General features: G+C 40.7%; 1 protein-coding gene across 3 annotated transcripts in view; it reads right to left on the reverse strand.

Annotated features, from left to right (window-relative positions):
• Positions 1–15,624, reverse strand: part of cblb (Cbl proto-oncogene B, E3 ubiquitin protein ligase) — a 222,107-nt gene extending 206,483 nt beyond the window's left edge. The window contains exons 1-3 of one of the 3 annotated variants that reach the window (XR_006769591.1): positions 15,265–15,623; positions 13,950–14,127; positions 13,353–13,603 (exon numbers count right to left, since the gene is read on the reverse strand). Coding sequence is in view for 1 of the 3 variants with exons in the window: in XM_045716809.1 (XP_045572765.1) it covers positions 13,353–13,603; positions 13,950–14,117 (419 nt within the window). In the remaining 2 variants the exon portion in view is untranslated. Of the gene's footprint in view, positions 1–13,352; positions 13,604–13,949; positions 14,128–15,264 lie in introns of all 3 variants that reach the window. The other 2 variants (XR_006769592.1, XM_045716809.1) reach the window with 2 other exon arrangements.
• Positions 15,625–15,840: the final 216 nt, after the last annotated feature.

A 15,840-nucleotide genomic window follows, 5' to 3' on the forward strand; every position in this document is an offset into this window, starting at 1 on the left:
TTTCCTTCCAGTTCTCTGCTGCCAATTACTGGAACAAATTGCAAAAATCACTGAAGCTGGAGACTCATATCTCCCTCACTAACTTTAAGCATCAGCTGTCAGAGCATCTTACAGATCATTGCACCTGTACATAGCCCATCTGTAAAAAGCCCACCCAACTACCTCATCCCATACTGTATTTATTTATTTTGCTCCTTTGCACCCCAGTATCTCTGCTTGCACATTCATTTTCTGCACATGTATCACTCCAGTGTTTAATTGCTAAACTGTAATTATTTCGCCACTATGGCATATTTATTGCCTTACCTCCCTAATCTTACTTAATTTGCTCACACTGTATATCAACTTTTTCTATTGTGTTATTGACTGTATGTTTGTTTATTCCATGTGTAACTCTGTGTTGTTTGTGTCGCACTGCTGTGCTTTATCTTCGCCAGGTCACAGTTGTAAATGAGAACTTGTCTCAACTGGCCTACCTGGTTAAATAAAAATAAATAAATACTAAAAGTGCATACAGTGAGGGAAAAAAGTATTTGATCCCCTGCTGATTTTGTACGTTTGCCCACTGACAAAGAAATGATCAGTCTCTAATTTTAATGGTAGTTTATTTGAACAGTGAGAGACAGAATAACAACAAAAAAATCCAGAAAACGCATGTCAAAAATGTTAGAAATTGATTAGCATTTTATTGAGGGAAATAAGTAAAACAGCCCCCACAATCTTTTATCACCAATATCTCTCAGCCAATCATCAGTAATTTGTGTAAATGCTGTGCTTGTTGAATGTCCTTCCCTATAAGTTTGCTGAAAGTCTGTTGTCAATTTGATTACTGTAAAATAGTATTGGATCCTGTTACAACACACATTTTTCAAAAGGTTTACTAAGGGTTGGTAACAGGCTGATAGCGGGGCCAAAGGGGGCCGCCTTGGTCCAGGCTGTGCCCAGGCTGTTGATTGACTAGGACAGGGAGAGGTAGCTGGAGGGGCATCCACAGCCATGGAGAGAACACCCAAGCCCCCGGCAGAAGACAGCTGGTACAAGGGCTCAAAGCGATTTGAAAGTCTTAAGTCCGGATGTGGGGGAAGAAGGCAGGGGTGCCGAGAACGATTATTCTCAATCTTTCTGGTTTAGACACACATTCATTTTTTGCTCACCTGGAGTCAAATAATGAGCAGCCATTTTCTGGTCCAAGCTAGTAGAGGGCTTCAGTGGTGGAAACAGATCACAGTCCAGGAAGGTCCCATTATGATCCTCATGGATGTTTTGATAGGAAGCATTTAAAGATACCGATAGTCTCATGGAATCCTTATTCAGTTCAAGGCGCTTGGTAAATTTGTTTCTTCCTCATGAAGAGTAATAATTATTTATTTAGCTGCATCAATTTCAATACATTTTCCACAAATGAAGGTATCCATCGAACCTTTCCCCCGTGACAACTACGAACATTTAGCAGATTATACACTTAATAGCACGCCAATCCCCAGCAGATTCAAAGTTTTCACTGCTGTTTTCACTGATCCGCCATCATGAATCAATGAATGGGACAAATTATTTTGTTGAAATATCTCAATTTTGTTGAAATATACAGTTGAAGTCGGAAGTTTACATACATTTAGGTTGGAGTCATTAAAACTCGTTTTCAACCACTCCACAAATGTGTTGTTAACAAACTATAGTTTTGACAAGTCAGTTAGAACATCTACTTTGTGCACGACACACGTAATTTTTCCAACAATTGTTTACAGACAAATTATTTCACTTATCATTCATTGTATCACAATTCCAGTGGGTCAGAAGTTTACATACACTAAGTTGACTGTGCCTTTAAACAGCTTGGAAAATTCCAGAAAATGATGTCATGGCTTTAGAAGCTTCTGATAGGCTAATTAACCTGTTGGGGCTAGGGGGCAGTATTTTCACGGCTGGATAAAAAAACATACCCGATTTAATCTGGTTACTAATCCTACCCAGTATCTAGAATATGCATATACTTATTATATATGGATAGAAAACACCCTAAAGTTTCTAAAACTGTTTGAATGGTGTCTGTGAGTATAACAGAACTCATTTGGCAGGCAAAACCCTGAGACATTTTCTGACAGGAAGTGGATACCTGATGTGTTGAATTACCTTTAACCTGTTGGGGCTAGGGGGCAGTATTTTCACGGCTGGATAAAAAAACGTACCCGATTTAATCTGGTTACTAATCCTACCCAGTAACTAGAATATGCATATACTTATTATATATGGATAGAAAACACCCTAAAGTTTCTAAAACTGTTTGAATGGTGTCTGTGAGTATAACAGAACTCATTTGGCAGGCAAAACCCTGAGACATTTTCTGACAGGAAGTGGATACCTGATGTGTTGAATTACCTTTAAGCCTATGCCATTGAAACACACAGGGGTTGATTAATGTTTTGGCACTTCCTATTGCTTCCACTAGATGTCACCAGCCTTTACAAACTGTTTTGAGTCTTTTACTGTGAGATCTGACCGAACAACAGCCATTGAACGGTGCTGGCCGATTAGACTCTGGCGAGCGAGTTCATGTTGGGTACCCTCGTTCCAATACGTTATAAAAGAGAATGCATTCGTCCACCTTGAATATTATTCATGTTCTGGTTAAAAAAGGCACTAATGATTTATGCTATACAACGTTTGACATGTTTGAACGAACGTAAATATATTTTTTCCCCTCGTTCATGACGAGAAGTCCGGCTGGCTTAGATCATGTGCTAACAACACGGAGCTTTTTGGATATAAATGATGAGCTTTTTTGAACAAAACTACATTCGTTATGGACCTGGGATTCCTGGAAGTGACATCTGATGAAGAGAATCAAAGGTAATGGATTATTTACATAGTATTTTCGATTTTAGATCTCTCCAACATGGCCGTTTGTCTGTATAGCAAAGCATATTTTTCTGGGCGCAGTGCTCAGATTATTGCAACGTGTGATTTCCCAGTAAGGTTATTTTTAAATCTGGCAAGTTGATTGCGTTCAAGAGATGTAAATCTATAATTCTTTAAATGACAATATAATATTTTACCAATGTTTTCTAATTTTAATTATTTAATTTGTGGTGCTGACTTGACTGCCGGTTATTGGAGGGAAACGATTTCCTCAACATCAATGCCATAGTAAAACGCTGTTTTTGGATATAAATATGAACTTGATAGAACTAAAAATGCATGCATTGTCTAACATAATGTCCTAGGAGTGTCATCTGATGGAGATTGTAAAAGGTTAGTGCATCATTTTAGCTGGTTTTATGGTTTTGGTGACGCCTGTCTTTGAATTGACAAAACATTACACACAGCTATTGTCAATGTACTCTCCTAACATAATCTAACTTTATGCTTTCGCCGTAAAACCTTTTTGAAATCGGACAACGTGGTTAGATTAAGGAGATGTTTATCTTTCAAAGGGTGTAAGATAGTTGTATGTTTGAAAAATTTGAATTTTGACATTTATTTGGTTTCAAATTTGCCGCTCTTGAAATGCACCTGCTGTTGATAGGGTGCACCACGGGTGGCACGCTAGCGTCCCACATAGCCCCAAGAAGTTAACATCATTTGAGTCAATTGGAGGTGTACCTGTGGATGTATTTCAAGGTCTACCTTCAAACTCAGTGCCTCTTTGCTTGACATCATGGGAAAATCAAAAGAAATCAGCCAAGACCTCAGAAAAAAAATTGTAGACCTCCACAAGTCTGGTTCATCCTTGGGAGCAATTTCCAAACGCTTGAAGGTACCACGTTCATATGTACAAACAATAGTACGCAAGTATAAACACCATGGGTCCACTCAGCCGTCATACCACTCAGAAAGGAGATGCGTTCTGTCTCCTAGAGATGAATGTACTTTGATGCGAAAAGTGCAAATCAATCCCAGAACAACAGCAAAGGACCTTGTGAAGATGCTGGAGGAAACCGGTACAAAAGTATCTATATCCACAGTAAAATGAGTCCTATATCGACATAACCTGAAAGGCCGCTCAGCAAGGAAGAAGCCACTACTCCAAAACGCCATGAAAAAGCCAGACTACGGTTTACAACAGAACATGGGAACAAAGATCATACTTTTTGGAGAAATGTCCTCTGGTCTGATGAAACAAAAATAGAACTGTTTGGCCATAATGACCATCATAATGTTTGGAGGAAAAATGGGGAGGCTTGCAAGCCAAAGAACACCAGCCCAACCGTGAAACACGGGGGTGGCAGCATCATGTTGTGGAGGTGCTTTTCTGCAGGAGGGACTGGTGCACTTCACAAAATAGATGGCATCATGAGCAGGAAACATGACCGAATACAAACAGTGTAGCTATTCCCGCCGCAAGGCAATCAAACAAGCTAAGCGTCAGTATAGAGACAAAGTAGAGTCGCAATTCAACGGCTCAGACATAAGAGGTATGTGGCAGGGCCTACAGTCAATCATGGACTATAAAAGGAAAACCAGCCCCGTCGCAGACAAGAATGTCTTGCTCCCAGACAGACTAAACAACTTCTTTGCTCGCTTTGAGGACAATACAGTGCCACTGACACGGCCCACTACCAAAACCTGCGGGCTCTCCTTCACTGCAGCCGACGTGAGCAAAATATTTAAACGTGTCAACCCTCACAAGAAACAGGCCCAGACAGCATCCCCAGCCACGTCCTTAGAGCATGCGCAGGCCAGCTCGCTGGTGTGTTTACGGACATATTCAATCCATCCTTATCCCAGTCTGCTGTCCCCACATGCTTCAAGAGGGCCACCATTGTTCCTGATCCCAAGAAAGCTAAGGTAACTGAGCTAAATGACTACCGCCCTGTAGCACTCACTTCCATCATCATGAAGTGCTTTGAGAGAGTAGTCAAGCACCATATCACCTCCACCCTACCTGACACCCTAGACCCACTCCAATTTGCTTACCACCCCAATAGATCCACAGACAACGCAATCGCAATCGCAATCACACTGCCCTAACCCATCTGGACAAGAGGAATACCTATGTGAGAATGCTGTTCATCGACTACAGCTCAGCATTTAACACCATAGTACCCCCCAACCTCGTCATCAAGCTCGAGACCCTGGGTCTCGACCCCGCACTGTGCAACTGGGTCCTGGACTTCCTGACGGGTTGCCCCCAGGTGGTGAGGGTAGGTAACAAAATCTCCACCCCGCTGATCCTCAACACTGGGGCCCCACAAGGGTGCGTTCTCAGCCCTCTCCTGTACTCCCTGTTCACCCACGACTGCGTGACCATGCACGCCTCCAACTCAATCATCAAGTTTGCAGACGACACCACTGTGCTAGGCTTAATTACCAACAACGACGAGACGGCCTACAGGGAGGAGGTGAGGGCCCTCGGAGTGTGGACTTCAGGAAACAGCAGAGGGAGCACCCCCCTATCCACATCGACGGGACTGTAGTGGAGAGGGTAGAAAGTTTTAAGTTCCTCGGTGTACACATCACGGACAAACTGAAATGGTCCACCCACACAGACAGCGTGGTGAAGAAGGCGCAGCAGCGCCTCTTCAACCTCAGGAGGCTGAAGAAATTTGGCTTGTCACCAAAATCACTCACAAACTTTTACAGATGCACAATTGAGAGCATCATGTCGGGCTGTATCACCGCCTGGTACGGCAACTACTCCGCCCATAACCTTAAGGCTCTCCAGAGGGTAGTGAGGTCTGCACAACGCATCACCGGGGGCAAACTACCTGCCCTCCAGGACACCTACACCACCCGATGTCACAGGAAAGCCAAAAAGATCATCAAGGACAACAACCACCCGAGCCACTGCCTGTTCACCCCGCTATCATCCAGAAGGCGAGGTCAGTACAGGTGCATCAAAGCAGGGACCGAGAGACTGAAAAACAGCTTCTATCTCAAGGCCATCAGACTGTTAAACAGCCATCACTAACATTGAGTTGCTGCTGCCAACATACTGACTCAACTCCAGCCACTTTAATAATGGAAAATTGTATTTAATAAATGTATCACTAGCCACTTTAAACAATGGCACTTTATATAATGTTTACATACCCATCTCATATGTATATACTGTACTCTATACCATCTACTGCATCTTGCCATCTTGATGTAATGTATCACTAGCCACTTTAAACAATGCCACTTTTATATGTTTACATATCCTACATTACTCATCTCATATGTATATACTGTACTCTATACCATCCACTGCATCCTGCATATGCCGTTCTATACCATCACTGATTCATATATTTTTTTTATGTACATATTCTTATTCATTCCTTTACACATGTGTGTATAAGGTAATTGTTGTGAAAGTGTTAGGTTAGATTACTCGTTGGATATTACTGCATTGTCGGAACTAGAAGCACAAGCATTTCGCTACACTCGCATTAACATCTGCTTACCATGTGTATGTGACAAATAAAATTTGATTTGATTTGATGTTAGGTCCTGATCTGGCTATGCCAGATTTGCTTAGAATTCCATGGCATTATTTTATATTATTTTATAGTATAAAGAATACAATTGAACCTAGCAGAATGAAATAGAAAGGATATTTTCACCAAATGATTTGAGGGAGTGTGTATATTGAGCAGTTAACAAAGCAACAGGTACTCCTATATGCTTAATTTAGAGTTAATGTAACTTTAGTTGTGATACAAATGTTGAGCTATATGTTTTGATTTTTAATACATTCTAAGGCTGCATGATACGACTCTAATGATGATCTGAAAAAAGTTGCATGAAAGGCATGAGCTCTGCTTTGTTTTTTGCGCAGACTGTACACAATTAATATTCCGAACATAGTCCAGGGCAGTTGTGGGATGCGCCCAAATCAATACAACCACTAGCATAAAAAAAAAACTATTTTAAGCAATGAGCCTGACGCAACAGATGAGAACGTTTAGCTTAAAATGTTGATAAACTATGAGGCTATTTCTTCACATTATAAGCACAGCAATGTGCACACAGCAATAAGAGCAAATGTCCCATTAGCAGGAAAACACCATGAACACAAATGTGATTATGCATGTAACGCGTTCATTATAAAAGGTGCATTTTTATAGTGAAAATTATATTCCCCAAACTTGAAACTCATGCGCTGCGTATGTATACCAGTTAGGCTCTACACCCGTTCTAAACCGGATTAATGGGCTTCATTTTAAGAAGTTATTTGGCCCCTTGATATAAACCTTATCAAAACATATAGGCCTATGGGCTAGGCTACATGAGGTGTGCAACTATGATTTGAAAAAGTTGCAAAAAAAGCAAGGGCTGTTTGCCTTCACAAGTGATAGGCTAATATTGTCACCCATTACACTATTCTTGATTTAATCTTGTCTTTACATATACTAATTAATATATGTGTTCAGTTTGTTTTTATTTTGAATGGACCATTATCATGCACGTGTCTCGAAGCAGGGGCAGCGGGGAAAAAATAAATGTAATCCATAGCGAAAGGAGGACGCTGTTCCCGTGGTTATTTTTCATGCCAGCCAGGTAGGCTATACTCCTGTTTTAAAGAGAAGCAATGTGCTTAATATTAGGAAAGTTGATAAATAAATATAGTAGGCCTAGCCTATCGAAAGCTGATGGGATCCTCCTCTTTTTAATAGAGGCCATCACTCTGTTTTCTAACACAATTGCATAGCCTATAGAAATGTTGCGTAACATGAATTCATGGACTCTCATGAAGTGTTTGATTAGATTTTTGAATACATTTGCATTGATGTCAGAGTTATTAGAGGGACAATAGAGTGCTGAGTACCAGGCAGTTAGCAAGTTTGGTAGGCTAGTAATGACCATCAGCAGCATCAGAGCTTGGAGAAGCCTAATTACCGTGACTAAACGGTCACATGGAATTTGACTGCCTTCATGACTCGTGACCGCCGGTGTGGCGGTAATACAGTCACCGTAACAGCACTAAACACACCCCCATTCACATCGAAGGGGCTGTAGTGGAGCGGGTCGAGAGCTTTAAGGTCCTCAGTGTCCACATCACTAAGGATGTATCATGTTCTAAACATACCAACATAGTCATGAAGAGGGAACGACAGGAGGCTGAAAAGACTTGGCATGGACCCTTAGTAGGGTTGGGCGGTATCCAGATTGTCATACCGTTTCTATACCATACCAGGTATACGGTATTACCAAATGTGCACGCAAGGGTCACCATTTTTTTTTGTTGACAAAACTGTTTAGGCAACAGGGATCTTGATTCAGGAGAGGACACAAGGTCTCTGCTGTAAACAATAAGCTTGATTTTGACATCTAGACACTTATCTAGCAAGTTAGTTAGACTGGGTCTTCCTTTCCTGTGGCGTTCCTCATGAGAGCCAGTTTCATCATAGCGCTTGATGGTTTTTGCGACTGCACTTGAAGAAACTTTCAAGGTTCTTGAAATTTTCCGGATTGACTGACCATGTCTTAAAGTAATGATGAACTGTCGTTTCTCTTTGCTTATTTGAGCTGTTCTTGCCATAATTTGGAATTGCTCTTTTGCCTTGTCACAACACAACTGATTGGCTCAATTGCATTAAGAAGGAAATAAATGAACATTTAACAAGGCACACCTGTTTAATTGAAATGCATTCCAGGTGACTACCTCATGAAGCTGGTTGAGAGAATGCCAAGAGTGTGCAAAGCTGTCATCAAGGCAAAGGGAAGCTACTTTGAAAAATCTAAAATATATTTTTAGATTCTTATATTAAATATTTTTATATATTATAACAATTATTTCATAGTTTTGATGTCTTCACTATTATTCTACAATGTAGAAAATAGTAAAAAATAAAGAAAAACCTTGAATGAGTAGGTGTACAAACTTTTGACTGGTACTGTACTAATTACCTCAACTACCTCGTACCTCTGCACATTGACTCGATACTGGTACTCCTTGTATAAAATCTCGTTATTGTTATTTTATTGTGTTACTATTTCCTTTTTTGTACTTTTTAAGTTTGCATTGTTGGGAATGGGCTCGTAAGCATTTCCCGGTAAAGTCTATACCTGTTGTATTCGGCATATGTGAAAAATTTAATTTGATTTGATGAGAAGCTGCTGCCTAATGGGGATCCTTACAAAGGAATGAAATTACATGAGGGGAACAGTTTTGTTGATGCTGAGAATGGAATGTATATGTTTTTAAATAACATCCTTAAACATTATTAAAGTTTGTGATTTTTATGGAAACTTTTCATTGTTCTGAGAAAAAAATTAAAGTGAATTGTGTGGAATATAAATATTTTTTACATTCCCAGAATATTGCCAAAAACTGACATTAAAGAGAATCATACAACCTCTGAACATTCTGAGAACATTTCTTAAGTCACACCATTTTTGTGAACATTCCCAGAATGTAGTAAAATATGACATAAAATTAAAACTACATTGGAACTTGTGTGGAATGATCTGTGGAAGTACTGAAATTCCCACAGAATGTTGTTTCTTAACGTTCTCAGAACAATTTAAGAACATGACTTTAAATAGAACCATAGATTACCCACAACCAACAATGATGAGACAGCCGTCAATCACGCTTTCCCCAAGCTCTAAGAAACATATGGTTCTCAGAACGTTATGTGCTAGCTGGGAGTTTTCTTCACCCACCCAGCCAGGTGCTTCCTGTTTCACGATTGGATCTTGTTTGCTGAGGTTGAAAATATACTAGACCCGACTTCATGTCCCTGTAACGGAGCACCTAGCGATCAAGATGTTGCACTCACTAGGCAGACTCAGGGTTGCTGTATGTTTGAAAGCTGCAGGTTTGAACAGTAGCATCCAAAAATGTCTGAAAATCTATTTCTTCAAAGCGCACCTTTGTTGAATTTCCTAGCACCTCCCCCCCCCAAAAAACAAAATAATATTAACTTACTGTTGCACTTCTAAATGGGTCTGAACAGGTGTGCAGTAGTGCTTGTTGATGTTACCGTTAAAAAAAAGTATGTAGCACACTAACCACCCAGCCAGTGCTTAATTTGTAAATCGGTAGGTGCCGGAACAAAAAGTGAGCGTGAGAGGGGATGACCTGGGGAGCTCTGAGGTACCGGAATGTATGATAAAAATCGCCTTTATAATAAAACATTGCACACATGTCATTAAACTTGCGTAGTGCCAAAGAGCAGTAGAGTAGCGGCACTTACAGAAGTTGCACACATGGGGAACATTTTTAGTAGTCTTTTTTAAACACATTTCATGCAATTCTATGTCATTTTACACAACTGGAGACCTTGGCAGAATCATATTTAATATCCCACATCGAAATGACAGACAACTTTGACACTAAGAAACTGAGATCAATGAAAACGACCTCGTCTTGAATCCATCAATAGCCCAGGCATAGGTGTGTGGAGACACATTGTAGGCTACAATATGAGGAGGAAATTATAGTCCTAAAAAAGCTTTCCAGTGATGCGCAGGTCACTCGCTGGTGATGGCCGATGCACTCGTAACAAAAGCCTCTCTCTCTCTACTGTTTTACTTTGTAAAACAATATTTGGAAGTTGATCAAATATTTTGATAGCCTACAGCACACTGATTAGAGTCTTCCCTTTTATCAGGAGCCATTTGCTTTCCAACCTTAGTTTTCCCGCGATTGTACTTGAAATATTGCGAAAGGCCTGTTTTGTCTGCATACAGATTTGCCGCCCAGTGGAATGGAACACTGGTGTTACAATTGCAAAGCAGAATTTGCGTGGCTCAACCAGTTGGAATGTTGTCAAGGAGGGCGGTCACGTGTGTTGCGAAACATAGGATCACTGGTTTGAGCCCAGTATGGGACAGTTAGCAGCACACTGACCCTGATACAAAATAATTGCTCCTGGTTTTTCCCCCAAAAAATTTAAAGACTATCAGGGTTGATATGATCAATAAAATCACACAGTTTGTATTCTTCCGCAAGACATTATATTGATACAAGTCTATTTGATGTAGAGACTGGTTGAAGGCATCGTAAAAGCCACTTGTTTTCTCAGTATTATCAATTGTGGTGTCACAAGGGGGGGGGTCTGACCAAAGATGGCCGCCTGCTGTGCTACAGGTCACCTGACCTAGTTATGGGCTAAGTTGGCAGCGTCTGTGCAGCACTGAGAGCTTGGCACCAGGACACTAGCATGGCCTGCTGAAGGCTCTCCACAGCTCAATTACCTTTAGTGTTCGAGTCAAGTGTTGATGATTAAGTCATTTTATAGCCAGACAGAGCTAGGCCTTTTTATTGGAAGTTTGATAATGTAAACTATATATACAAAAGTATGTGGACACCCCTTCAAATTAGTGGATTCGGCTATTTCAGCCACACCCGAGTACACAGCCATGCAATCTCCATAGACAAACAATGACAGTGGAATGGCCTTACTGAAAAGCTCAGTGACTTTCAACGTGGCACCGTCATAGGATGCAACCTTTCCAACAAGTCAGTTTGTCAAACTTCTGCCGTGCTGGAGCTGCCCCGGTCAACTGTAAATGCTGTTATTGTGAAGTGGAAACATCTAGGAGCAACAATGGCTCAGCCACGAAGTGGTAGGCCACACAAGCTCACAGAACCGGACCACCGAGTGCTGAAGCACGTAGAGCGTAAAAATCGTCTGTCCTTGGTTGCAACACTCACTACCGAGTTCCAATCTGCCTCTGGAAGCAATGTCAGCACAATAACTGTTTCAAGGGCTGAGCAACCACACCCAAGCCTAAGATCACCATGCGCAATGCCAAGCGTCGGCTGGAGTGATGAGTCACGCTTCAACATCTGGCAGTCCAACGGACTAATTTGTGTTTGGCGGATGCCAGGAGAACTCTACCTGCCCCAATGCGTAGTGCCAACTATAAAGTTTGGTGGAGGAGGAATAAATGGTCTGGGGCTGTTTTTCATGATTCGGGCCCCTTAGTTCCAGTGAAGGGAAATCTTAATGCTACAGTATTCAATGAAATTCTATATGCTGTGTTTCCAACTTTGTGGCAACAGTTTGGGGAAGGCCCTTTCCTGTTTCAGCATGACAATGCCCCCATGCACAAAGCGAGGTCCATACAGTTTGTCGAGATCGGTGTGGAAGAACTGGCCTGCACAGAGCCCTGACCTCAACCCCATTGAACACCTTTGGGATGAATAGGAAGGCCAACTGCGAGCCAGGCCTAATCGCCCAACATCAGCGCCCGACCTCACTAATGCTCTTGTGGCTGAATGGAAGCAAGTCCCCGCAGCAGTGTTCCAACATTTATTTTATTTATTTAACCTTTATTTAACTAGGCAAGTCAGTTAAGAACAAATTCTTATTGACATTGACGGCCTACCAAAAGGCAAAAAGGCCTCTTGTGGGGACGGGGGCTGGGATTTAAAAAAATATATATACATCACGACAAGAGAGACAACACAACACTACATAAAGAGAGACCTAAGACATCTCGTGGAAAGTCTTCCCATAAGAGGCTGTTAATAGCAGCAAAGGGGTACCAACTCCATATTAATGCCCATGATTTTGGAATTAGTTCGACGAGCGGGTGTCCACACACTTTTGATCATGTAGTGTATTTCTATGTTTTTAATTTAAAGCCTTTATTTTTACTGAAACCTGCCTCATGAGCATGGTGGTGGCTGTATCATGTTATGGGTATGCTTGTCATCGACAAGGACTATGGAGTTTTTTTATGATAAAAATAAATGGAATAGAGCTAAGCACAGGGAAAGTCCTAGAGGAAAACCTGATTCAGTCTGCTCTCCAACAGACACTGGGAGACAAATGTACCACTCAGCAGGACAATAACCTAAAACACAAGGCCAAATATAAACTGGAATTGCTTACCAAGACCTAATTGAATGTTCCTGAGTGGCCTAGTTACAGTTTTGAGTCAAATCAGCTTAGAAAATCTATGGCAAGACTTGAAAATGGCTGTCTAGCAATGATCAACAACCAAGTTGACAGAACTTTAAGAATTTTTGAAAGAATAATGTGCAAATATTGTACAATCCAGGTATGCAAAGCTCTTATAGACTTACCCAGAAAGACTCACAGCTGTAATCGCTGCCAAAGGTGATTCTAACATGTATTGACTCAGGAGGTTGAATACTTATCTAATCAAGATACTGTATATTTGTGTTTTATTTTTTTTTAAATAAATGTTAGAATTTCTTAGACTTTGATATTAGAGTATTGTGTAGATCGTTGACAAAAAATACAATTAAATCCATTCTAATCCCACCTTGTAACACAACAAAATGTGGAAAAAGTCAAGGTGTGTAAATACTTGTGAAGGCTCTGTATTTACATCATGTGCGCCTGCCTCAAGTGATGGAAACAACACCAATAGCAACATAGGATATTCACCAAACAGAGGCAAGGTAAACTTATACTCAAAACACACGTAGACCTTCTTTTCCTTACCTGTCCTGGGACTGCTCCTCATACATCCTCTCCTTGCCTTCTTTGAAAAGCCGGATAGCCCTTTTCGATTTCTTCATTAGGCTTTCAATGTAGACCTTAAAGTAATCATTCTCGCTGAGCTGAGTCAGTCTCTGGCTCTCCTCATATTTGCACTGTATTAGCCGCAGATGCTGGTATGTGTCGGGTAAGATATCCAAGATGTATGGGGGGCTGTTTTTCAGCTGTAGTCTAGGGTTCTGACAGAGACGAACCTGCAGAGAGAAGTTTGTAATACCATGAGTTATTAGGAGGATAGTTCAGACATGTTAAATATGTTTGTTGCATTCTGCCTATAACTACTGAGCTACAATTGCAATTTCTTTTGACTCAAGTTCATTCAATATATTAAATCTTAACTAAAATAACAACATTGTATTTTGACCAATGCTTAAAACCTAATGATTTAACAACCCCTAATTTGCCTGCACACATAGGCAATTTAGGTTTACGTTATTGAAACTGGAAAGCATTCAATCAAATAGGGAGGAAAATTCAGTCTACTGCAGGTATAAGCTCATTAGAAGCATAAATTATGCAATTGAATTGAAACAAACGTACCACTTTGTCCATAAGTTTCCAAGTTTTTTCAACTGTTCGGCGGTCAGCAGCAGCTTGTTTTGGTGGTCCGACTGCATCCTGAATGGCATCAATAATCCCTAAAATCCGACCTTTGCGTTGGTTTGGTCCGCGTCCACCTGGGTTATGGCCACTTAGAGCAGTTGCCATTGTCTATACACTGAGATAAATACAAATAATCTTAGGGTCTACAAGATGGTAACACTTTACTGCAGGTATTACGCATTATGATGTGGTTATAATCCTGTGTCTTGATACATAGATACATTACATATCATGAACCTTATTATAATTGGCTCATACTGCTTATAACAAATGATAAAGAATGGTTTTAAGAAAAGTGTTACCGCCTTGCAAGATGCCACCAATGCAAACGTACAACGAAAGTCAACCATGCATATTATAAGGTCAAGTAGGCTATGCATTAGTCTATGTGTAGTAGCCAAAGCTATTGTATAATCTCTGTCACAAAGTGGCATGCCTGACTAATGACATCCTGCTGAAAACTTCAATTTAATGCCGGCTCCTTAACTTGAAAAACAAAAACAGCAGCCCTGCCACTTGATTTGTCATAAAGCTGAGGGATAGAGCTGAAGAAATGTAAGCGATCTCAAATTCATAGATGGCTGTGAATGCAAGGACTGGCAGTCCATGAGGTAAACATGAACGTTTCAACCAGATTCTGAAACTACCCTCTGGGCACAGACGTCAATTCAACTTCTTTTCCACGTTGGTTCAACGTAATTTAATTGAAATGACGTTGAAACAACGTTGATTCAGCCAGTGTGAGTTAGTTTTTATTTTTTCTAAGCCATAATATTTTGCGTTATGATGGGCTGAACTAAGACCATGGGGAACGTATAATGGTGGGGTTAAACAGTTGAGCTAAAACCATCGAGCATTAACTAGTATGCTATTCAATAATCAAAATGGGTATATCATTAGGCTAATTTAAATGATCAAAAACGGCACAAGAGTAGGCCTACATTTTAAATCGTCAGCATATAGAAAGTGTAGACGGGTCTATTACACGAAATGAAAGTAGGCTAGCTCCCAATTCCGACAAAAGTGTGGCGACTGTCTTTATCATATGCAACCAATTCATGAGCGCATTTGACGTTCACAAATGCATAGCCTGTATCAAACTTTAACACTACAAAAGAGTCCTGTGCGGCTATTATAAATACAAATAGGCAACATAAGACAATGGTTTCCTAAAGCGTAGTGCTATGACTTGTATTGATGATCGTGATAATAATGTTTTTAAAAACTACAGAAAAATAAATGATTGACTTACTGCGCACCACGCAGGAGAATGTCGACGGAATGATCCTGTTTCGAGGCTTGTGGAATAAACAACCCGACTGAAATGACAAATGGAGAGGAAATGTACGTGGAAACGACCACAGATCGCGTGTGACGTTCATTGGTTATCAATCATCCCACTTTTTGCTTTTACAAAATCAATGTTTATAGATCAAATCAAATTTTCCCGAACTGAAGGGGCCAGTTGGCTCTACGTGGAAACGTAAAATGGTTGTGAGCGACATAAATGATTATAAGTCCCACTGCCCTGATATCCAGTAGGAGCTGTAACACTTAGCTGGATGTTACATCCAGTATAGCATCCAACTCACGAGTTACAACATTCAGCATCCGGCTCAGAGTTACATCCAGCTCAGAGTTACATACAACATCCAGCATCTGTCATATATTTACATCCAGCATCTGGCTGAGAGTTACATCCACCATTCTGCTGAGAGTTATATCCAGCATCCGGCTAAGACTTACATCCAGAATCCAGCTGAGAATTACATCCAGCATCCGGCTCAGACTTGCATCTAACATCTGGGATCTGGCACAAAGTTACATC

This window comes from Salmo salar, chromosome ssa04 (assembly GCF_905237065.1).
Source record: "Salmo salar chromosome ssa04, Ssal_v3.1, whole genome shotgun sequence".
Classification (NCBI taxonomy): domain Eukaryota; kingdom Metazoa; phylum Chordata; class Actinopteri; order Salmoniformes; family Salmonidae; genus Salmo; species Salmo salar.